The following is a 24,308-nucleotide window of genomic DNA, read 5'->3' as shown; positions in this document are numbered from 1 at the left end:
GTTGAATGTTGTTTTGAATATATGCATTCGGTTTTGAGTTCCATATTGGCTTTGAATCAGGCAGAGTTCCTGTCTAGAAAAACGAAGCTGCAGTTTATACATTTCTTTGCAATGAAGAGCAGTATTTTGTCCTTGGCGATATAAAGATTGATCTTCTGCCTTGGGTACACTTTGGATACTCTTTCAAATCATTCCCATCATGCACTTGTCTAATGGTTCGCGTACATTCTCATCCCTTCGAATGAGTGCAGCACGATGCATAAAACAACCAGACGCTCGAGTGCGGATATGAGAATATCATGGATACCGGCGGAAGTACCCATAAAATATTGCATTGTGGGATAAAGGAGAAAAGTCTTTGCATGAAGAATACTTATAGAAATGCAGTAGACTACATTGACTGGGCAACAGGTTGAGTTCTCGTAGGATGATAATTATTAACGTATATTTGGTTTCATTTTCTTCTACTCGTAAACTACATTGCGGAAGGAATAAACACTTAAAGTGGCCAAGGTACTTTTATACATCGGTTGTGGCGGGGGACAAACAACTTCCCAGTACATATATGGGCTAAAAATATATGAGGATCATAATGATAAATAATCAAAACAGCAATTGAAATTGAGTGAATGACCTTTGACCTGGGTCAAAATTAGTGTTTACAAAACACCCAATTTGGTCAAAATAATGGTTGTAGATTTCAGCTTACTGCATTAAATGAATTTGGAAGCGAATTTATCAACACAATTTCGGACATAAGATTACCCAATGTCATTATGTTTCCGTAAGGGTATACAAATAGTCATGCGTTCTTCCATAGGATTGCATTGTATTTGTGCTAAAATGCCAAAATGTCTAGAATTGTGTCCGAAATAAAACACACTCTGGTCTTTATAAATTACAAAGGGATAACTAGATTAAAGCAGTAATGTGCGATTTGCATAAAGAATAGATTCTTATTTGTTTCCTACAAAATGTTAGTTATCACTCATCACATTGTTTCCTTTTAATTTTGAGCCACACAAATGAGGTAAAATGAAGAAAATTGTCATATTTCATTCCAGCGCCTATAATTAGCCTTTTCGAAGTATGGCGTACACATCTGGGTAAAACCCGGCAAATTAAAAAGACTTTACCCACGTCGTGCAGCGCCATCCTATTGTGTCCGCCATATCTCAAAAAGGCTCACTATGTATGAATGTGTAGGAATAAGTGGAATAAAAATCATTTTTAATAAACGTTGTTACCCTTTCAAGTAAAAGATGTCTAACATATCTACCCATTCATTCCATCTTCGCTGCTGCTTGTTTTGGTAAACTCAAGCGTTTCAAGAAGGAATGTGCCCTATTCCTTGTAATGAACTGATGTTATTTCGGTAAAACAACAAGGTTGATGAAGTGAAAGCACTTTGTGTAGCCTTCAAGTAGAAAGGAGTGTAGGTTTACGTCTATGTGAAAAGACTGAGCAAAATATTGGCATTGCTCTTCAAAATTATAGGTACCCGAGAGCACTTGTGTGGTTATGAGGGAAAAGCAGACAGAAATAATTTGGCTCACAAACTTGTTCACTTGAAAAAAATCATGCAATATGACACAATATCATTGGTTTAGTATTCGGGCCTCGCTGGGTCCGTGTATATGACAGGCCAATCCTTTTTCGTTTTGGGTTTTCAATCAAGAATAACAAAACAAAACAACAACAAAACCACTATGATCGGTTCTTCATTTTTATAACACGGCATACAAAACAAACACAGAGATAAACGGAAGACGCGATTGATTTATACGTTCGTTTTTCTTGTTCCATTTGTTGCCAAGAAAAAAAGAAAAAGACCAACAATGAATCCAGGTACTAACCGTTCGTTCGTTTTCCTATTTGTTTTATATTTACAGTAAAGACTAAAAAGACTCAATTTGTTTTATTCTTTTATTCATTATGCCTAGAATGCCTGAATTTAGGACATAATATTACCTAATTGACATCAACTCATTATGTTTTCGTAAGGGTATAAAAATAGTCATGCGTTCTTCCATAGGATTACATTTTATTTGTGCTAAAATGTCAAAATGTCGAGAATTGTGTCCGAAATAAAACACACTCTGGTCTTCATAAATTACAAAGGGATAACTAGATAAAGCAATAATGCGCGATTTGCATAAAAAATAGTTTCCTACAAAATGTTAGTTTTCACTGATCACATTGTTTCCTTTTAATTTTGAGCCAAACAAATGAGGTAAAATGAAGAAAATTCATTTTCATTTCATTCCAGCGTCTATAAATTAGCCTTTTCGAAGTATGGCGTACACAAAAGGAGGGCAGTCTTCAATCTGGGTAAAACCCGGCGAATTCAATTCGTGCAGTGCCATCCTATTGTGGCCACCATATCTCAAAAAGGCTCACTATGTATGAATATGTAGATCAAAGTAGAATAAAATCATTTTTTTAAAAACGTTGTTACCCTTTCAAGTAAAAGATGTCTAACATATCTACCCATTCATCCCATCTTCGCTGCTGCTTGTTTTGGTAAACTCGTGCGTTTCAAGAAGGAATGTGTCCTTTTCCTTGTAATGAACTGATGTTATTTCGGTAAAACAACAAGGTTGATGAAGTGAAAGCACTTTGTGTAGCCTTCAAGTAGACAAGAGTGTAGGTTTACGTCTATGTGAAAAGACTGAGCAAAATATTGGCATTGCTCTCCAAAATTATAGGTACCCGAGAGCACTTGTGTGGTTATGAGGGAAAAGCAGACAGAAATAATTTGGCTCGCAAACTTGTTCACTTGAAACACAATCATGCAATATGACACAATATCATTGGTTTAGTATTAGGGCCTCGATGGGCCCATGTATATGACAGGCCAATCTGTTTTTCGTTTTTCGTTTTCAACCAAGAATTACAAGAACAAAAAACGCACTATGACCGATTCTACATAATAGAACAAGGCATACAAAACAAACACAAAGATAAACTGGAAACTATAAATGCATGTGTCGAATATATAAACCCAATCGCTATTTTGAGCGTACGACGTTTGAACATTTTGGTGCAGCGAGGTCCGTGTATATGACCGGTCAATCGTTTATCTTGCTTTTCTTTTGCAGTTTATACACTAATAAAATAGCTATTTTAAGTTTACATTCCAATTATATCATAAAAGAATAAAACAAATTGTGTGTTTTTAGTTTTTGCTCTAAGTAAAAACAGATTGGCCGGGCATATACATGGACCTCGCTGCACAAAAATGTTCAAACGTCGTACACTCAAAATAGCGATTGGGTTTATATATTCAACACATGCATTTATAGTTTATGCAATATGAAAGCGAAAGTACATGATTGTTTATGAGACGACTATTATTCCAATTGCATGTACATGCATAGGTATGACAAACTTATCTTCCTAATAATAGATACATATTTATACCGATCCATCCCTGCATGTAAGATAAAAATATTCTACTTGAGTGTATGTGCACAGATGGAACATGATATATATCAATATATACAACTCATCTTTCTTTCTTAGTCTTACATTACAGTATATTGCTAGACGATCAAATAACAGAACCTTTTATAAAGACAAGAAAATCTAAACTGATCACGTATACGGAAGTGGAGTATTAACACAACGAATTCCCTCCAACTTCACCTATCCAGGTGTTCCTTTGATATGCCTAGTTCGCATTCATGTCTGTTTAAGCCGCCAAATACAAGTAAGAAATCATCCCAATGTATTTAGCTCACGTTCATCTTGTCCAGGGAAGAAAAGGGTGCGTTATTTGGTTTCCGTTAAGTACTGTTTTAAAGATGTCTCGCCTGCTCGAATGCACTTTGAATTCTTGGGAGTAACTTGTTTAAACATATAGCACTATAGCATAGGTTTTCAGTCGTATAAAATGTTCATGAGTGTAGCTGTATTCATGTAGATGACGTGACATCAAGCGCCTTTGACGCGTATGTCATGCCAACATGACTTTGAATCCATTTTTGAAACTCATTATTACTGAATCATTGATATTTATAATGCTTGCTAATGAATGTTTAGAAATGATCAATTTATATTTACAACATACAGGGCAGCCTTGTTAATCATAATCAAGTTTATAGATCAGCACTCATGGTATCTTGTACTTATAGCGTTGCTAAGATGTGTAGCTGTTTCCACTGGTTCATGTTCCTCTCGCCCTGGAAGGGGTGTGCGCATCCCCTATGCATTGAACAAGTGCTATTTCCACACAATAATCTCTTACGTGACATACTGATATTCAAGAATTTTCTAAACTAGAGGCCTAGGTCTATATACTAAGTTACTAGTTATCAACGAAAGAAACAAAACTTAGAATTCAAATTTATTTCTTCAATCTGTTTTCTCTGGCGATACACTATAGAAATGTTGGAAAAAGGAATAATACAGGGTGTCCCTGAAAGAACTGTATCGTCGTAAATTTAATTGTTTGGGCATTTGACGCCACAACTAAACATAACTAAATACCTGAATTTTGACAATTGACCACACTGGTCTTGAAATATAAGAATTTTACTAAACTCCCGCATTTTCAAACCTTTCCACGGATTCAAATATCAATCGACGATCTGTATTCGGAGTGCTAATCCATGCGCATGTCATTGATAGATACTTGACTCCGTGGAACGGATTGAAAATGAGGTAGATCCGTAAAATTCTTTTATTTCATTATTGAAGCGGTCAATTGTCAAAATTCAAAAAGTATGGGATAACTGATATATTCCTCAACCACGTCTGTTATTTAGTTATGGTTGGTTTATGCCTTAAAATACCCAACAAATTCAGTTCCCGACGATACAGTTCTTTCAGAGACACGCTGAATCAATATACACTGACGTTGTCGCGTGCGTCTGGGCTTGTCTGTGGTATTGCCTATTTTGAAACTGTAGTAGCATTTTTTGGTATTCTTTATAGACGGATTAAGTTTGATAGAGTGTTTTTATGTTTAAGGAGTATACTTGATAAACAAATGCAGAACTATATACTGCTTGCCAGCTAGGATAGCAGACGTTGCATAGAGACTCGTCTGTGCCAGTGCTAGCATGGCCCGGATAGGGATCTACCCATCCCGACCGCCAAAGGCAATATTTCAACGTATGTGTGGTTTCCCATGTTGATTTTGTAATGCAAGTGAAGAGGAGAGAGTTGTATGAATATATTGAATGAAATGTCACGCGTCGGTCGTGTGGGGTATGAGTTGCTATTCCCATGTGTCATCAGGTCATAGATTTGTTTTCCTTTTTGTCAAAACGGGATCGACTTGTTTGTTTTCGAGATTTATAAGCAACTAAATCCATCTAAAACGCACCCCTCTTACACACAAATTTTCCCCCTTTGATAGAGAAAAAACCCAACTTATCTAAACAACCAAAGTGCATCATATTCTAGTTTTCCAAAATGGAGAAGGTGTATAAAAATTAAAAACTGTAATAGTAGTAGATGTTTGTGGGGTTGTGTTTTTGTTGTTTGGTGTGTCTTGTTGTCTATTATTCAGTCAAGTGTTCATTTACTTTTAATGTGTTTTTAGTGCAGGTGTGTGTCGTGGTGGATACCCTCAAAAATTGAGATGTTTTAGTGCGATGTCCTCGGAAGTAATAGAATACATCCGCACAAGATACCCAGATACATACACAAAAAATGTGTTTCATGTATAAACTATGGATGGGTGGGGGTTGGGGGTGTACCCTCGTGTATTGTACACTGGTTTATAATATCATGTACGGAGGTGTATGTGGGAATGGATGGATGGGTTTTGGATGGGGTGAACCAGTTTGTACGTAATGTACATTTGTTAACTCTCACATTCAAGATACATGCTGTGGTGACCTTGAACACAGAAAGAGCGCTTTAATTTTGTAATCGTGATTTCATTAATGCTATGGTAATAAAGCTAAACTCACGCGACAACATAAGCTCTATATGCCATAAAATTGCATGTAGAATAATATTTAGCTTTTTCTTTGAATGCCATTAATTTAATGTCATTGCTATTACTTGAAATTACATAGTTTACATTGAGAACTAATATTGCGCGTGGCAATGCATAATGTATTACCCTCGTTTATGTGACACGAAACAATAATGTACATTTGGCATGATTGGAAACACTGGACGCGGAAAGCATACGATAAAATAGAATATGCAAGATCAATGGTGATAAAAAAAAGGTTAATATACATAAACTAATACAGGACAGAAAGCAATCTGATGGAAGAACAGAATAAATAAATTCCTCTTAGTGAAAACATTGCTACCGAGCTTGCAAAATAGTTTTCTGTGGAGATACCGAGCTGTGAAAACACACATTACATTCATAGTTATAATACCGTAACAAAATCTAAAATATAATTATAAATAGTATGTTGCTCGAATTTTCTCATTTTGTTGTGGTTTTTATTTGTTTGTTTATGTAGGTGTGTTCGTGTTGTCAACAAAATAATTATGTTGACTATCTTCAAGCGTACATATTTAAGTAAGATAAATAATGCTCTATGTAATCTACTGCATAATCCTCAACTGTTCTTGTTAAACCCTTATAGACGAAAAGGATGTACCGCCCTTCCCTATACCTCTATGCAATCGGAAATGTTTCTTTGCAAGACAGCATATTACATCCTGTTAGCGATTTATTTTTGGACAATTCCGTGGGACTGCATTACCGGTTGAATCAAATAGAATTCGTTGCTGCCCTTTAAGTCTTATTGTACGCACCTTTGGTCGAATATGTTAAAGAAGATCATAGATCCTTTACATTTATTCATGCGGTACCCTTAAGTTGCATGCATGCCTTCCTATTGAACTTTGATGGAGAGGGCTGGTGGTTTTTAGTCTGGAGAGCAATGCAATACTCTTGAGCTCAGGTGGTTCTGGTGAACAAAATAATATGATACAAATTTTTATTAAAGTATAGTATGAAATATAATTTCAAGGTTAAAAGAAAAGAAATTTCACAAAATAACACGGTAATAGATGTAAAGCAGTCGTCGTTTTGATGTCCGTTATTTTGAAATTTTAGCCTTGAACCTTGCCGAGGTTAATTTCATGCTTGCCTTAGCTTCCTTAATCTAAAATTCTGATGACAAAGGTCGGCTAATTACAAATTCGTGGCTAGTAATTTTGATAACATTTATTACCATATAATTGCTAAAGGCGTATGAGAACTATAGCTGCCTTAACCCTCGTCCAACGAAGGGGTTGCATATTTTTATCTGGCATACTCAAACCTGCTTGTGTTTACACCCAAATGACTTGACGTAATCGTAGATGCATCCCTTGCATTCATTTAAGGATAACACTGTTAATGACACTTGACCATCAGGCGGGGACCCACCCGAGGCTACAGTAAAATCCATTGGTATTCTGAAGGGCATGGAATTTAATTCAGGTGAAAATCGCATGATCGTGCGGTTTTTAGCCGAAAATCAATTTTCCCTACAGAAATGTGTACGTTATAATTTCTCAATTTTACGAGGGCGCGCTCACTTTACGACGTCATAACAAGCTTGCATGGCGTATGTTTGTACTTATTCTGGTATCACAAGCAATACTATGGTACCAATATAACAGTATAATATGACATTCAGTTTTAAAACAATACAACATTTAGCTCAACATGAATAGCTTTAAATCTTATAGGTGCCTTACGTGAAGTAGCCAAGAGCAACGTGATGGGATTTAAACGCTTAGCAAACAACATTTTTTTGTATGTGACAAATTGCAACTCCGACATTGTATGTATGAAGTTCTAATTGTGCTACCTAACACATTTGGTTTAAAATGGCGATGAATATCTTGTCAGTTTTTCTACAGAATTTAATTAATATTTCACCGCGTAGTGTGACATTTGGGCTTTCCATTTCATCATCATCATACATGTATGTCTCACAATTATTCAAGCTTGCTTGACATGATTACGAATTAATTATGCGAACACAAATTGGTCAAAGGTCAATCGCTCATTTCTTAGTGACTACGTGTAAATTCAGCTATAAACAGAACACAACAGAAGTACATATCTTAGCTTTGCAGATCTGTTCTTCACACGACAAGACAATAATTATCCTGGGATGATATGGCCGTTCGCATTGCGCGTATTAGCAATAAATCAGGCTTGATTACTTGCGATATTATATAATCTTGGCAACTCCTAATTACAGCTATAACTTGCCACAAATTTAGGACAAAGTTTGATAGATGATACGTTTTATCATTTCTCCATTGCAGCTGACAAGAAATTGCTTGACATTTATGTGACGTTTACAATATACGTTATGGGTAGAGAATGGAAACTTTTTTTTAAATCTTAGTAGATTTGACTCCCCGACATATATTGATATAATCGTTTTATAAGCCTCGAGTATGTAAGATCTATGGTAGAAGTTAATCATCTAAAATGCTGGTCAAGTTACCTTAATTTCTAAGGCGTGCGACTCCGGTACTCTGGGGCTTGTGGTCAAAAGCTGAACTGGCTCACTGTGGTTTGACGCATTTAAGCAGCAGTTTCCTGAATGTTATACTGAGTGCTCTTTGGATTTGGATTTTGCCGTCGTAATCATAATGTGAATAGATGTTAAATAGATTAAAAATTTACCAAGAATATATACAATATTACCAGTTTTCACATTGACATAGTCAGGATTTCTATGTGGCATAATATAACAGCAGAAAAAGAGAAACAACACCTACAAATCTGTAATTGTAAATTTGAATGACTGGAGATATCCACAAGTTGTTGGCTGTAAGAGGGCCCTTACCAGGGAAACACCTCTCATGCCATTTTACGAAGTGACCAAAGGTTCAGGTAAATCATTAGGTATGTATGTTGGACAGCTAGACCATCTCGTGCGGGAAATGTACTGACTGAGAGTAATACTACAAACGAAATGCCGAAGGAACTACTTGATATTGCGGTTTGGTACAATTTATAAATTGTGACAGTTGCAACTTAGGTTTCTGCAATAATATCCTTATGAACACGGCAGAGTGATGAATACTCTATGGGGCACCATGAAAAACTTGCTGAATCAGTTACAAAGTGATAAGAAATAATCATGGATGAGTCATGATTCCTCTATAATTATACATGTAGCATGATTGAAGAAGCTTCTATTTATTGAAGAGTAACGCATCGTGACGTAAGTATGAGTATGTTCATTTCGCTAGGAGGTAAAGAAGTCTCTGGGAACTTAAAATGAAGTATGGTTTAAGTCATCACTTGTTTGTAGATCTTCACTGGACTTCGCAAGACTGCAGTGGGATAATAACGTTTTAAAATTATGACAATTTGAAATTATATGTAATGTTGAGACTCTACAGACGAGCGAGTTTTCTGTTTGATAGACCTTTGACTACAAGCAACAGGGATTTATACAGCCGATGTAGAACAAGACGTTACCCTGCGTATCTAATATGGTGTAGTCAGGGTTGGAGACGATTTGAGTCTGAGGCAACGTATAACAAGGCTCGCCGAGTGGAATAAAATACTATTTGCGTCGTTATCAAACAGGTAGTTTGAAAGGCTATTTACTTACAGTCAGATGGGGCATATTATCTATCATATCTGGAACACTTTGTTTCTAGTGGTAGTAGATGATTGGTGAGGTAAAACTAGCGTCAGATATTGCGCGTTTCTCATTACTTTGCTACGAGCTAGTATGTAGCCGAGGCATTTTGTCACCTCCAGTAGGATGCTTTACAATTGATTTGGGCTATTCCAGTTGATATCCATACACCCCTATGGAAGACGTGGCCTTAAATAATCTTCAATGGGGTTACCAGAATGGGTGACTCCATTAATGTACACCCTCTGTATGGGATATTAAGATTATATCTTAGAATATAATGCGGGTATATATATTTCGAATTGAATTGCACTTTGCTAATAAGAATCTTTTTGCTAATAAGAATTTGCAGATTAATTTTTACGAAAGGCAAATTAGAGGACTGTCTTGTAAATGTCACACAGGTGCTTACATCTTCCTTACATTTTTGAAAACATATGTTGCCAGTTTCTCAAGAAATTATAGTCATATTTCAATTTGTGAGATTTTGTCCCAAAATGAAATGAGCAAATGACAACACCAACAGCAAATATAAGAAGTTTTACATTACACTTTAAAAAAACAAACTTCTTTGCTAAAATTGAAATGTGTCCAAATAGAAATTTTGAAGTGTTTGGACATCGCACGTACCGTGACCACAGAAGCACAATAAACACTTTCCTTAGGACGAGGCTAAATAGCGTACGTTTGAGGATATGTAAATTTTGTTGTTTCTTTAACATGCTCAAGAAAGCAATGGCTAATGTATATATTTTGACAAGGAAAGACCAATATTGTACTTCCTTTTGACAGTAGAATAAAAGATAGAAGATGGAACGTATTTCTAACTTTTAGATGGACACGTTTGACCTGGATCTATATTTGTCTTGTCCAATATTCAAACTTAACATATTCATGCCTTTAAAAAGATTTTAAACAGAATTGAAAAGTGAGTTACATGCATGGTCACAAACAATAACAACAATTCGGGTTACTGACACAAATGAGGCATCAAGAATGCACTGAACATAATTTTGCAGTACAATTGACAATAATAATGTATGAAATGATATTTATATGGGCACCGGTCAGTATGTAATGAACGTTGACCTTTGACTACTTGATGATTCAAATACTTGGAAGCTGTATAGCTACAACTTGCAACAAAGTCTGATAGATGATACATTTTTGCATTTCTCCATTGCAGCTTACACGATATGGTTTGACATTTAGGTGATGTAATGTGTATATCACCATATAAACTATGGTTACAGAATGGATACTTTTGAAATTATAGTAGGTTTGATCGACTTGATATAAAGGCAATTGGGATGGCATGAGCTATCTTTTTCTAGTTTTAGCTAAATTGCAATGTACCTCTTAATTAATATATTGATCTTACAATAAAGTAATCTATATTTTCTTTATAGGTTCTTGAGTTAAAGCTAATAATATAATTATCAAAACAAAAGTTTTGAGCGATTTCGCTCCCGAGTCATGCATATGGCGGAAATGACACCACTTACATCAGGCATTGGGATCTCTTTTATAGAACTCACACCATTCTTCTTGTGCGTCAGCTTTCTTTGTCTCAACATTTGACTGCAAACACCGATAGGTCATGCAGCTCTCCGGCCCGCCTTAATTAGTCATAAATTAGGGTTTAACAAGGGTACCCGCAGTTCCTGAATATTATAGTGAATGGTCTTTGTGACTATGGCTTCGGAGGCCTTTAGGGTTTTAAAAAGTAAAAAACAAATTACGAAAAGGGTTCATGGGTGTAAAAAACAACAACAATATAATAAAATTAGCAGTTTTTGTATTAAAATATGTCACGATTTTCATGTGTCATAATATAACAGCTGAAAAAAAAGCCCGTACGCTTTTAATATTAAATATGAAAGACTGGGCGTTTCAACAAGTTTGCCGGCTACATGAAGGCCCTGACGAGGAACAAAACAACACCTCTCACGCCATATGTGTGAGGGAAGTGACCAAAGGTTCAGATAATATCATTGGGTATGTATGTCGGACATCTAGACCGTCTCGTGCAGGAAATATATACTACAAACGAAACGCCAAAGGAAATATTTGATATTGCGGTTTTGTGCAATTTATAAAATATGACAGTTTCGGATTGTTCAAGACTATATTGTGGTTTCCATACCCTATATCCTATCCAGCGCGTACTGCAAAATGAGTGAAGAAACAACAACACGTAAGTGTTGTGTTCAGGTTACCCATTTTGAGTATCGAATTACTCTCGTCTACATTTTATCAAAAAACAAAACTGAAAAGTGCGCGCAAAGTTTGATGTATTGTTGCATTTTGTGTTATTTGAATGTAAGTAAGTTTTGTAAAGGATTATGTACTGCTATTATGTTGAGAAACTCAATAATATGCTATATATTATAATGACATGGTTTGATTGCCAACTACAGCTTAAGCAGTTTTAAAAGATGTAAAAATTGCAAAGGCGGACATAGATTAAGCAAAAATTATTTAAAAGTGTCTGCATTATATCTATGCTTTACTTTACAACACGTTCTGAATTTCCTAAATGTCAATTGATGCAAAAGCAGCTTCAATATCAGGCAACAACTGATATTTTATCAGTGCAGTCAATGTTTTAGTGCGCTCGTGTAGAATGAATTAATGGTGTTAATTATCAAATGGCTCAATCCTATTTCTTAGAATCAACGTGAGGTACCTTAAAAAAGTCAGGTACAAAGTGTGAAGAAAATAGTCATGGTCAAATCATGGATGAGTCATGATGATTGCTCTTAGAATCAGAGAAGTTTCTATATCGTGTAGAGAATAAAAAGACATCGTGGTGTATATGAGTATCTAGTTTTGCAAAGAGGTACAAAAAAGTGTCTGGGAGAGTCAGCGAAGTACAGTGTTAATATCAGTAGATATTACTGTGAATTCGCAAGACTGCAGGGTAATAATGTTTGTAACATTTTGACGATTTAAAATTATATGTCATGTTGAGACTCTATAAGCGAGCAAGTTTTACGTTTGATAGACCTTTGACGACAAGCATTAGGAATTATACATCCCTATAGGGAGCACGGTGGCCGAGCGGAACGGGCTAGGACTCATAATCGGAAGGTTGCGGGTTCGAGCCCCGGCGACACCATCGTGTTGTGCCCTTGAGTAAGGCACTTTATCTCGATTACTCCTCTCCACCCAGGTGTGAAATGGGGAGCTGTTATGAATACTGTCCATTGAGCGCCGCCCAAAGGTATGACCATGCCTTCGGCATTGTATGGCAGCTGACATATTCTAATGACGGCGGAATAAATGTAAAGCGCTTTGGTACATGTTCACATGTGAAAGGCGCTGTATAAATACTAACATTTATTTTTATCCCTGGAAAAATATGATGCTACCCTGCGTATCTAACATAGTGTCGTTAGGTTTGGATGCGATATGAGTCTGAGCGAACATATAACAAGGCTCGCCGAGTGGAATAAAATACGATTTGCGTCGTTATCAAACAGGTAGTTGCAAAGGCTATTTACTTACAGTCAGATGGGGCATATTATCTATCATATAGGAAGCGATTTGTTTCTAGTGATATTAGATGATTGGTGAGGCAAAACTGGCGTCAGATATTGCCCGTTCCTCATTAATTTGCTACGAGCACGCCGGGGCATTTTAGCCGGGCATTTAGTCGCCTGTCGTAGGATGAAGATTAAGAATTTTCGATTTTTGTAATTTTAACCAAAGGCAAATTACAGGGATAAATAAAAGTCTTGTACATGTCACACAGCTTGCATAAATTTGGCCAAATTTATATTGAAAGTGTAACTGTCGGTTTCTCATGACACATGTTGCACAAAGGTATTTTTTATTCAAATGTATTTTCAAGTTAATCGTAATTTGTAATTATTTCTGCATTACCATATTTTATGGAATGAATAAACAACAAGAACAAAAAGAAAGAGAGCCTCTTTACTTATGTTCAGATGGGGCATATTATCTTTCATATCGAAGTGACCATAGATTCAGATAAAAAAATCATTGATTAGGGAATATATTTCGGACATGTCGGACATCTAGCCCGTCTTGTGCAGGAAATATACCGAGAGTAATATTACAAACTATTTGATATTGCGGTTTTGTATAATTTATAGGATGTGACATTTTCAGTTAGGTATATTATTACTTCATTAATATGATATAAAAGTGGCAGACAGATTGTGCAAGTATATATTGTGGTTTCCAGACCCTATTCGCCGTAGAAGTAGGGATGTACCATAGCGATAGATGTATACATCTTTTGTATGTATCGCCCGCACTAAACGTACGCTGTAGCCTGTAACTCTCTATCGCATCATTGATTATCAAAGAATAGGCAAAAGACTCGGATCGTAATTCTATAGAAATTTTACATTATGCTGACATCACCCACATCCAACGGACCGCAGCATTTATTCATCTATTGTTTCCGATTTGAGCACTGACATATTTGAAAATGTTGCCAATCAATATTCATGAGAGTGTACATTCAACGTCCAATTTTCGAAATTGGGTGACTTGTGTTTGCTGGTGTGGAATACATCTGACTGGGTGTTTTAATTACGATACGCATAAAGAAGGTTTTGGCTTCATTGAATGGCTGCCCAGTGCTGTTATGTGTTTAGTTTCTATAATAATAACAATTATTATTTTTATTATTTATTCCTTTCTTTTCTTTTCTCTGCACTTATTATTTTTTATGCCTACACTTTAGAGGGCCAAATCATTCCCTCGGTCTCCTTCTTCCTCTCTCCCCTTGTCCCTTCCCACTTTCTTTTTTTCTTTTTGTCTTCATCCCTTCCGGATATCCTTCCTTCCCTTCTCGATCGCCCATCCGCTTCTCCTCTTTCCACCTTACTCCTTCATTCCCTCATTTCCCCTGGCTTTTAAAAATGATATATTAAAAAACGTTTATTTCATTTTATTGAATGAACCTATAACCATGATAACAAAATATACTGCGAAATAGTTAATTGATAGAAAGTGACACAGATAGACATGGACCTATACCTGGCAGCCAAGCCACTTTGTTACGGGTAGCAACCCTATTCAATTGATTTAAATGATGCGCCTCAAATAAGGTGGGCGGTAAATAATTGTACATCGACAGCTACAGTGTGCATTTTTGTGCTTGATGCTACTCCTCACACTCGTGGGCTGTATGAGAACAAAAGGTAAAACTCGCTCTAGTAGGCGATTTCACATGACTTTCTTTTGATCACCTAAAGCGTGTTTATAGTGAGCAAACTTATCCATTATTTAGTGCATAAGTACTGGGAAATCAATTGTTATTACAGTATAATCTTTCTGTATACAGCCACTATAGGGCGGTTGCACGGAAGGTCATTAGTTCAAATCGTCCTCCAGAAGACATGCAAATCCATGGAGTACAATACCAATCGCGTGACGTAATATATTGTCCCTCCATCCTTATTAAAACCTCCTTGCTCACACCCGTACAACTAGTGTCTTTGAAAAGAGTGGTATTGTATTTAATCTATGATTGCACACATACACGGTGCAGCCTACGTTTAGTACAGGGCAATACAATTCAAAAATTGTATTAATCTATTGCTACTAATGGTAATTAATCCTGTTACGTCACTACTTCTACTACTTCTACCATCCATGCCCCAGCGCCGTATTCGATCCATTGAAAATGAGGGAAGAACATTAGAACAATAATACTTAAGTGTTGTGTTCAGCTTACCTATTTTGAGTATCGAATTACTCTCGTCTGATGCGCGGGCAAAGTTTTGTATTTTTGTTGCATTTTGTGTTATTTGTATGTCGGTAAGTTTTGTAAAGGATATCAGTATTATGCACTGTTTTATTCCTATATTGAACAAATCGATAATATACCATTCTAATGACATAATTTGATTGCAAATGTTAACGGGGCATCGTTACCAACTACAGCTTAAGAGGTAAAGTTGCAACAAAGGCGGCTTACAGATTGAGCAAACAATATTTAAACGTATCTGCATTCATTTCTATGCTTTACTTCACAACATGTTCTAAATTTGCTAAATGTCAATTGATGCAAAAGCAGGTTCAATATCAGAAAATAACTGATACTTTATCAGTGCAATCAATATTTAGTGCGCTCGTGTAGAATGAATTAATGGTAGTTATCAAATGGCTCAATCCTATTTCTTAGAATCAATGTGCGGAACCTTGAAAAGCTTGGTGAGTCAGGTACAAAGTGGGAAAAAAATAGTCATGGTCAAATCATGGATGAGTCATGATGATTGCTCTTATAATCATAGAAGCTATCTTGTAGACTATATAAAGACATCGTGATCTAAATATGTGTATTTTAGTTTACTGAAGAGCTAAATAAGTGTCTGAGCATTAGAGTTAAGTGATTTGCGGTTCAAAACATCAGTAGATCTTCACTGTGAATTAGGAATACTGCAGCAGGATAATAACGTTTAACATTTTGACGATTTGAAATTATATGTCATGTTGACACTTTACAAGCGAGCGAGTTTTCCGTTTGATAGACCTTTGACTACAAGTAATAGGAATTTATATAACCGTTATCGAAAAGGATGTTACCCTGCGTATCCAACATGGAGTCGTCAGGTTTGGAGGCGATATGAGTCTGATCCAACGTATAACAAGGCTCGCCGAGTGGAATAAAATACAATTTGCGTCGTTAACAAACACGTAGTTGGAAAGGCTATTTACTTACAGTCAGACGGGGCATATTATCTATCATATAGGAAACGATTTGTTTCTAGTGATATTAGATGATTGGTGAGGCAAAACTGGCGTCATATATTGCCCGTTCATCATTACTTTGTGGCTACGTGTTAGCATTTAGCCGGGCATTTTGTCGCCTGTAGTAGCACCACGATTTGATGATAAAAATCTTCGATTTTTGAAGAGTAAGAAAAATTACAGGAATGTCTTGTTCATGTCACAAAGCTGCTTACATCATGTTTACATTATGCCAAATTTGAATTTTCAAGTTTAACGTAATAACTAACTTTTTTTTCAAAATGAAACGAATAAACACAAACAAAAAGAGAAAGTAAGCATTACATCCGGGCATTACATTTTAATTAAACTTGTCGCCACGATTTGATTATAAAAATCTTCGATTTTTGAAGAGTAAGATAAATTACAGGAATGTATTGTTCATGTCACACAGCTGCATACATCATGCTTACATTATGCCAAATTTGAATTTCTAAGATTTTTTTCAAAATGAAACGAATAAACACTAACAAAAAAGAGAAAGTTAGCATTACATCCGGGCATTACATTATAATTAAATAACAACAGTATGACATTTTATTTTATTCGCTCATTGAAATGTATAATACAAAAGAAATGTTTTGACATAGCACGTATCATGACCACCGAAGCACAATAAACACATTTCCCATTCGAGGCTATACAGTAAAAGTTTAAGGATAAGTTAATTTTCTAGTTTCTTCAAGAACATAATGGCTAATGTATTTTAACAAGGAAAGACCGCACTTGTGTTTGACAGCGGAAGGCTAGAAGATGGAAAAATGTGTTTCTTTTAGATGAACACATGTGACCTGGATCTATTTTGTATATTTTGTACAATATTCTAATTATTGTTTAAAATGCTATTTGTATTCTCTGCTTTAACATGTTTAAACGTCTTTGCTATATTAAAAGACTATTTAAAATGTGTCAAATTCCAAGTCTGAAGTGTTATGACATAGCACGTACCGCGGCCGCGGCCATAGATGCACAATTCCTTGGGATGAAGATGTACAAGGATTGGTCAATTTGCTTGGTGCTATAAGAAATTCCTTTCAAGAAGAAGACAATAATGGCTAATGTATTTTGACAAGGAAAGGTCAATAATTATTGTACTTTCTTGTGACAGTGAAAGAAAGTTTGGAAGATGGAATGCGTAACTTAAAATATCGTTTATCTTTTGTTGAATTTTTACTTTAAAAAGGGAGATTTTAGTGTCTTTGCTTGAATAATTTATGCATGAGCATGTTATGCTTGCCATCAAGGTCACAAATCACAATTACAACAATTTGGGGATTATTGACAGAAATTAAGTATCAGAATGCGCAGAACATATTTATCGGGCTTCTTGAAAATATCACGCACATATCGTGAGTTTGTGGTCTCCTAAAATAAGGTTGTAGGTTCCTTTGTAATGTGTTTAAATAATTTTTATAACACAAACTTAATTGTACTAATTACTCGTTCTTTTTATGTATTTCCTTTTTTACAGAAGAACTTATCTGGCATTCCACTTCTCCTTGAAAAACACCCATCTGAATTCGGAAATGAAAAGAATACAATAGAACAACTCAAGAAAATGAAACTAACGGATTTCATGGATAACAAAGTAGCCGGAGACCTCGACTACGTCATGCCAGCTGACGCATGCGCAGATGAAGATGTATTGCTTGAACACAAGAAAGAGTTGCATTTGCGGGAGGTTAATGCTAATGAATATTATTGCCCCAATAGTGAGTCGTTGTCTCCTGTGAAAACCCCAGACGGTCGTGATAATGATGAAAGTGATGGTACAGAGAGTGTTTGCACGGAAAGAAGGAACAGTTCCCCGGAAAATAGTCGTGAAAACCAAGATGGCGAAAGCCTTGATTCTACCACGTCTTCTTCTCAAGAAAATGTGACTGGTGATAAATCATCTCCAGTTGTATCCACAGATGAATTAGATAAGGAAATATCCGCCATTAAAGCCCAAATTAATGCACTAGACGACATATCTGAATCAGAACATGTTACTGATGAAGAAACTGAGGATGAGAGTGGAAAGACTAACGAACCCGATCAATCTCCTGAGCGAAGTTTGAGACAAATTCGGAGAAGTTTAGAAGAGAAGGTGAAAAACCTTCGAGAAGTAAAACATGTGTCGGATGAGAAAATTCGAATGGCACAAGAAGAAGAAGAACTTCGCATACGGGAGAAAATTAAACTTCGTCAGCAATTATTGATACACAGAAAAGAGAGACTTAAGAAATTGATTTCGGACTTAAAACGAAAATTAGACTGTCAGAGTCAGAGACTGCAAACTGGATATAGTTCACTTTTATCTCTACAAAAGACAGTTTTCCGGAGTAGAAGTTTCTCTGCAAAATCAAGGCCACCTAGAAGAAATGACAAAGATACCGTTGAAGCACCATTCTAGTATTAACATAACGGTGCTAATTTTTGTAATAAAACAAGTTTGCAAATTGAATGCCGTAATTAGCCTTGTGTACGGTGTGCGATAATATTTGGTGAGAAAAAGTGTATCATGTGTTACGTCATGGAATATGTATTTTCAAATATCAATATATTGCTCCTTTTGTTGGACTTCAACCTGTCTGAATATGTGCGTGCTAACAGTCATACATACATACAAATTGCTTATGTGACTGATAAATGGAATGATTATACAGTTTGGGACCAAATGAATATTTACGCAAGGATGGAATGGAGAAAATACACATAAACTATTATTAATGTCCTTGATTGAACAGATTCATCAGGATCGGTATAGTAAACTGGTTAATAAAGTTCTTTGTATCTGATCCAGAATTTTCACTTACTTGTGTACGTTTCAACCAACTGGCAACTCCAAGATCAACGCTGGAACTACGTCTAGCATCGGTTGTCAGTAGCGTCGGTTGTCAGTAGCAGTCACTACCCATCAAGTGTTGATAAAGACAACAGGTGTTGTTGAAACGTACACAAGTAAGTGAAAATTCTGGATCAGATACAAAGAACTTTGTTAAACAATTAATGTCCTTATCTCATCTCGATCGTGACAAAGTTGTGTTCTTCCTTTTTTCACACTTATAAAATCCCAATTTTATGTTCCTCCTATTTAAATTTAAAAACCAAACTCTGTTGATCTTCATGCCCATCAAATATTGGTGTTTCTTTCATGATACCCCAAAATGCCATGCCCTCCTCCAAATGTCTCCATTTTCCTTGTGTAATTATTGGTCGGTCCCTTACTACAATTGTGAATAACAAAGGATATCTGTAAAGCTTCATAGAATATCCTACCTAACGTAGCGTGACTACAAGTTTAATTTGCATATTCAACTTTACATATTTCTTAAATAGTCACGAGCAAAGACAACGAAAGGGGTATGCATTGTCCTGGTGAATATACCTACTTATGCAGCCTATACACGATCATTGTGATTGATCAATATCAAAGACCCTATACATGAGTGGATACAAAATCTACACACGATCATAATAGTGATTTTATTGTCCAACCGTCAATAGAATCAAACTAGATTAGATCTCTCCAATAATATTGAAGAGAAATATTATTTTGTATCCAATCCTGCATCTAGGGTCCCCAATATTGATCAATCAAATTGATAGTGTATGGGCCGCATTACGCACGTTAGACAAAACTGTATTGAAACAATTTTTATTCATTAGAAGCGCAATGCCTCGTATCCAAAATCCACTAAAATCCGCCTTTGGTAACTTCCTGTATATGCCTAAAAGGGGCAAGGTACAGGGGTCATTGTGTGAATATATGAAATCAAGGTATCGTTTGTTCACATAGTTTAAATCCTATTCGCTCATAATGGTTCAAACTTCAAAGTCATCTTATATTTCTTGTCATACCGAAATTGGAAAATGCTTTTTAACAAGATTACCAATCCTCCTCCGTGTATTGGGGCTCTCTACTTTAATTACAAATAACATTGCAAGCAATACATTTTCGGTCAGTTAAAATAAGATGAAGACTTTGTCGCCATGTTGAAAAGAATAAGATCATTCTTAGATTGTTTGTAATTTAGCTATTAACCCACCCCTATATAAACCTTGCCCCCTGCGTATACTTAAACAGAATTTTCCCACAGTGGATTATAGTGGATTTTTGAGACCTTGCGTTTCTAATGACAATAACATTGCTTCGTCACCATTGTCCAAGTCAAAACCTCGAACGAATGCACTATTATGATAATGTGATTTTTAAGAATAACACGTTGAAATTGACACAAGCTAACATCACAGAGAGTGGTATTTACCTTAATGTTTTGACTGTGACCTAAACCCTCCCTGAGAAGGCCACAAGAGAACTCTTTCTCAGTAACATCGTTGTGTACCGATGAAGAGCTGTGAGTTGCAAACGAAACATCAGGTAAATACAAAGTTGTGTGCTGAAAGTACCAAATTAATATGGATCATACATTATAGGATTGGTAGCTCGTGTGTAACTCTTTACTAAAATACTTTGTATCCTCATATTATTATGAATAGTGAGTGTGATAGCTATCGTGCAATTCTTTCATTTTGATATCATTTTAGATACAATATTTTGAATTACGTAAAACAAAATATATATATGACAAGTAATATCTTTGATGTTACAATATTGTCAAAATTCATGTATATTTCCAAAGATTATTTTCTGATGTATACATTATATGAAAGATACGGTATTTATCATATTGTGTGTTTATACAGAGCAAAACTTGATTAGAGTATACATTTGCATACAATCTCTATAAGGTTGACATTTTGTTCTGTATAAATACGTTATAGTTTTATTATTATTATTCACATTGATAATTTTGTTTTATTATTATTCTGTACATTGTCAGATATATTTTGGTTAGCCAAGAAAGGTGCAATTGATTAGAAGTATTGAATTTGACAGAGTTAGCTTACACTTTCAAATGTTTGACTGTAATTATCATCAACTAATTTTGCATGCATCTATATTTAATATTTACTCATTATCAACAATCATTTTGCAAATGTATTTGAAACATGTATGTCAAAAATTATTGATTGCGCATATTATTAACAATCAGCAATGTTTTGCAACTATGTTGTAGATTTGTTTTCTCGGCTAATTCTCGAACTTTGATCAATTTTATGTTATCATTAATTGTGTTTAAGGTGGTACTACACCCCCTGATCAATTTTGTGATTAATTTTGTATTTTTCTCAAAAAATAACTACACACTGGTACCAAAAGTTATGGATATTATAGGGCAAAAAATCCAATTACTTCACTGAAATTTCAGTGATTCAAGACAAGTGGTTCATTATATATGTTAAGAAATAAGGTACATAATAACCGTACCTCTTATCTTAACATAAATAACGCACCGCTTGTCTTGAGTGTAGTAGCTGGATTCCGTATACATAACGTTTGTTTGTCACCAGTGTGTTATTATTTTTTGAGAAAAATGCAAAAATAGTCACAAATTTATCAAGGGGTGTAGACGAATTGTGTTTTTAAATTCTGTATGCAAATTTGAAATTGTAAAATATAATATTTTTTACATTTTCATTTTGTAATGTATTGGTGAACTCGTAAGGTAGACAGGTGTAGGTTCTGACGCATACTTTTTTCAAAGTTTTTATTCAAGGCAATGGTAAATGTTTGGTCATGTTAATCACAAGTAACAATTTGTAAAGCACGTTTTCCTAATATAAATTGGCAAGTACTTGCAACATCTGCCTTTTACCAAAGTATGCCTCACGACGTCGCTAGTATCAAGGCCCATACGGGTGAAGAAAGTTTTATCAGACAGACACGTTACTATAATTAACAGATACCTGTACAGTTTCGTGGAAAAACATCAGCTCAAATTGTCTTGACCCAGCATGGCAAAATGAGGCACTTGTTGGAGAAGGGACATTAATAAATGAGGCACATGATTTTTGAGGCCGAGTTTAACAAGTAGTGTGGACTCTCCAGAGCTCTTCTTGCAGTATGGGCGGTTTCGCTTTCAATTCAATAATCATGTTTAGGATTTCTTAATACTAATTGAGAAAATTGAAAGGTTTGTGACTATCACGTGTTTTCGTTTGCAGTTTCTTTCCTTACAGCTAGTTCACCTGGGTTGACTCAACTCTTGGCCGCATCAGGAAAAACAAACACGAATTTCACCACGGGATTACTTAGATCGTTTCTAAAGATGATCAATATGACTGACTGTATCTTAACCGGATGTCTGGCCACTGCACTGTGGCTTTATTAGGGCCAATTGGCTGAATGTTAACTCGGATGAGTTTATAATGGGAAGGATTTGTTTAATGTCGACAAAATGAGTAACAGAATTTGTTACAAATCATGGAAAGTGCCGCAAAGTCACAAATTACGGACATTTTCACACAAAGTCACAAATTACGGAAATTGTTACAAAGTCTCAAATTACGGAAATTGTCACACAGTAATGGAATGGACAAATCTGTTTGGTAAAACGAGGATTAAAACACTGCAACACCTGACACCGTATTACAGAATGAATACTGGGTTACTACGAGCCTGGCTATAAACATGTTTAATTAGTATGTACCTCCTTCAGTAGTCAATATCAATCGCTATTTCTATCATTTGAATATTTAGCTTTAACCTTTATCCTTTGGTCAATCTAAAATGTGTTTCCTTGTGAAAAAAATAATTATAATTTAAACTTAAGCCAAAAAGTTATTGACGTATACGAAAATGTAAACTCAGTGCGCAAAAATGAAGTCACATGTGTAATTAAATGTATGGCAAATGGCTTCTTAGTCTCGTTAACAGTCGGTTGTTGCTCATAGTCAAACCAGGACCGAGACTAGCATCGCTTTCTAAACGTATCACAGTGAAATTGCAATAAGATGGTTGCCTAATTAATTATTCAGTATACAAAATGTTGACATTGCTTCAACATTCCATATTTATGCAGATTATAACATCGTATGTTTGTTACACAATTGGCCTTAAAATTTGCTGCACTTTGAATTGTATTTAAGACCAAACATTCAGAAATAATAATTTTATATAATCATGTATTGCATTATAAATTGTCGCTCTTCCAGATCAATCCCGATATTATAAAAACAAAAAACGATTGTCTGCCTAATACCCAGTGGCGTACAGGCATAATTGTCTGGGAACAAGATTGCAAAATCGTCCAGCTAACTGCTCTACTAATATGATTTTACTGGGAAAATGCGCGCGAATCGTGCGAAAATAGTCCGACGAGTAGGACCTGTTTTTTTAGTTATACTCTAACTCTGATCGCTCAAGAAATATTAACCACAAGAATCAACTAACCACCCTCCCGGAAAACGTCGCTTTTTTCGGGTGGCGCGGTCACTGGACTTTCGCAATTCGTCTTTCTTGCGCCATGTGAGATAGTGATCATAGTGTGAAATGAGTATAGTCTGGTAACTTAGAAAAAAGGTCCTACTCGTCAGACCATGCGAAAATTAACCATTTTAATAATAAAATAGCCAAACGCAAAATGCACAGTCCCAGAACAACGCCATATATGGAAAGAAAGTAAGACCTTTGACCTTCTATCAAAAAGGCAGTCAACGACCAACATTATTTGGATCATTATTATAACCAGGCAATTATTTTTCACAGTAAAGAAAATTGCACATGCATGTACTGGATACATGTGGCATGTGCATCCCGTTGGGGACATTTTGTTCGGTTCGGTTCATATTTAGAGAATAAAGGTATTGGTTTTAGCTCCTGGAGTGCATCTATCGTCTCATATAACACGGGCGACATCATTATTTTAAGTAAAAAAACGAGTTGTTTTACGCCAAAAATAATGATGTCGCCCGTGTTATATGAGACGATAGATGCACGGCAGCGGCTAAAAACAATACCTTTATTCTCATTCTTAAACACTTCAATTCAAATAGAAATATCATAAGTAATTTTAATCAAATTAAATCCTACATTTTACAAGGAACTACCTGGGGCTTAAAATCAAT

The 24,308-nt window shown here is 35.6% G+C and overlaps 1 protein-coding gene across 5 annotated transcripts in view; it reads left to right on the top strand.

Moving 5' to 3' along the window:
• The window catches only part of LOC140158590 (uncharacterized), a 58,066-nt gene extending 36,364 nt beyond the window's left edge, over window positions 1–21,702 (top strand). For 3 of the 5 annotated variants that reach the window (XM_072181740.1, XM_072181737.1, XM_072181738.1), the window contains one exon: window positions 17,827–21,702. In XM_072181740.1, the coding sequence (XP_072037841.1) occupies window positions 17,914–18,750 (837 nt within the window). In that variant the 5' untranslated portion in view covers window positions 17,827–17,913 and the 3' untranslated portion in view covers window positions 18,751–21,702. Of the gene's footprint in view, window positions 1–15,930; window positions 16,484–17,826 lie in introns of those variants that run through there. The other 2 variants (XM_072181741.1, XM_072181739.1) reach the window with 2 other exon arrangements.
• Window positions 21,703–24,308: the final 2,606 nt, after the last annotated feature.

The sequence above is a fragment of the Amphiura filiformis genome, chromosome 8 (assembly GCF_039555335.1).
Source record: "Amphiura filiformis chromosome 8, Afil_fr2py, whole genome shotgun sequence".
NCBI classification, from domain to species: Eukaryota; Metazoa; Echinodermata; class Ophiuroidea; order Amphilepidida; family Amphiuridae; genus Amphiura; species Amphiura filiformis.
The sequence above is the reverse complement of the archived record's forward strand: the minus strand, read 5'-3'. Positions and strand labels throughout refer to the sequence as shown.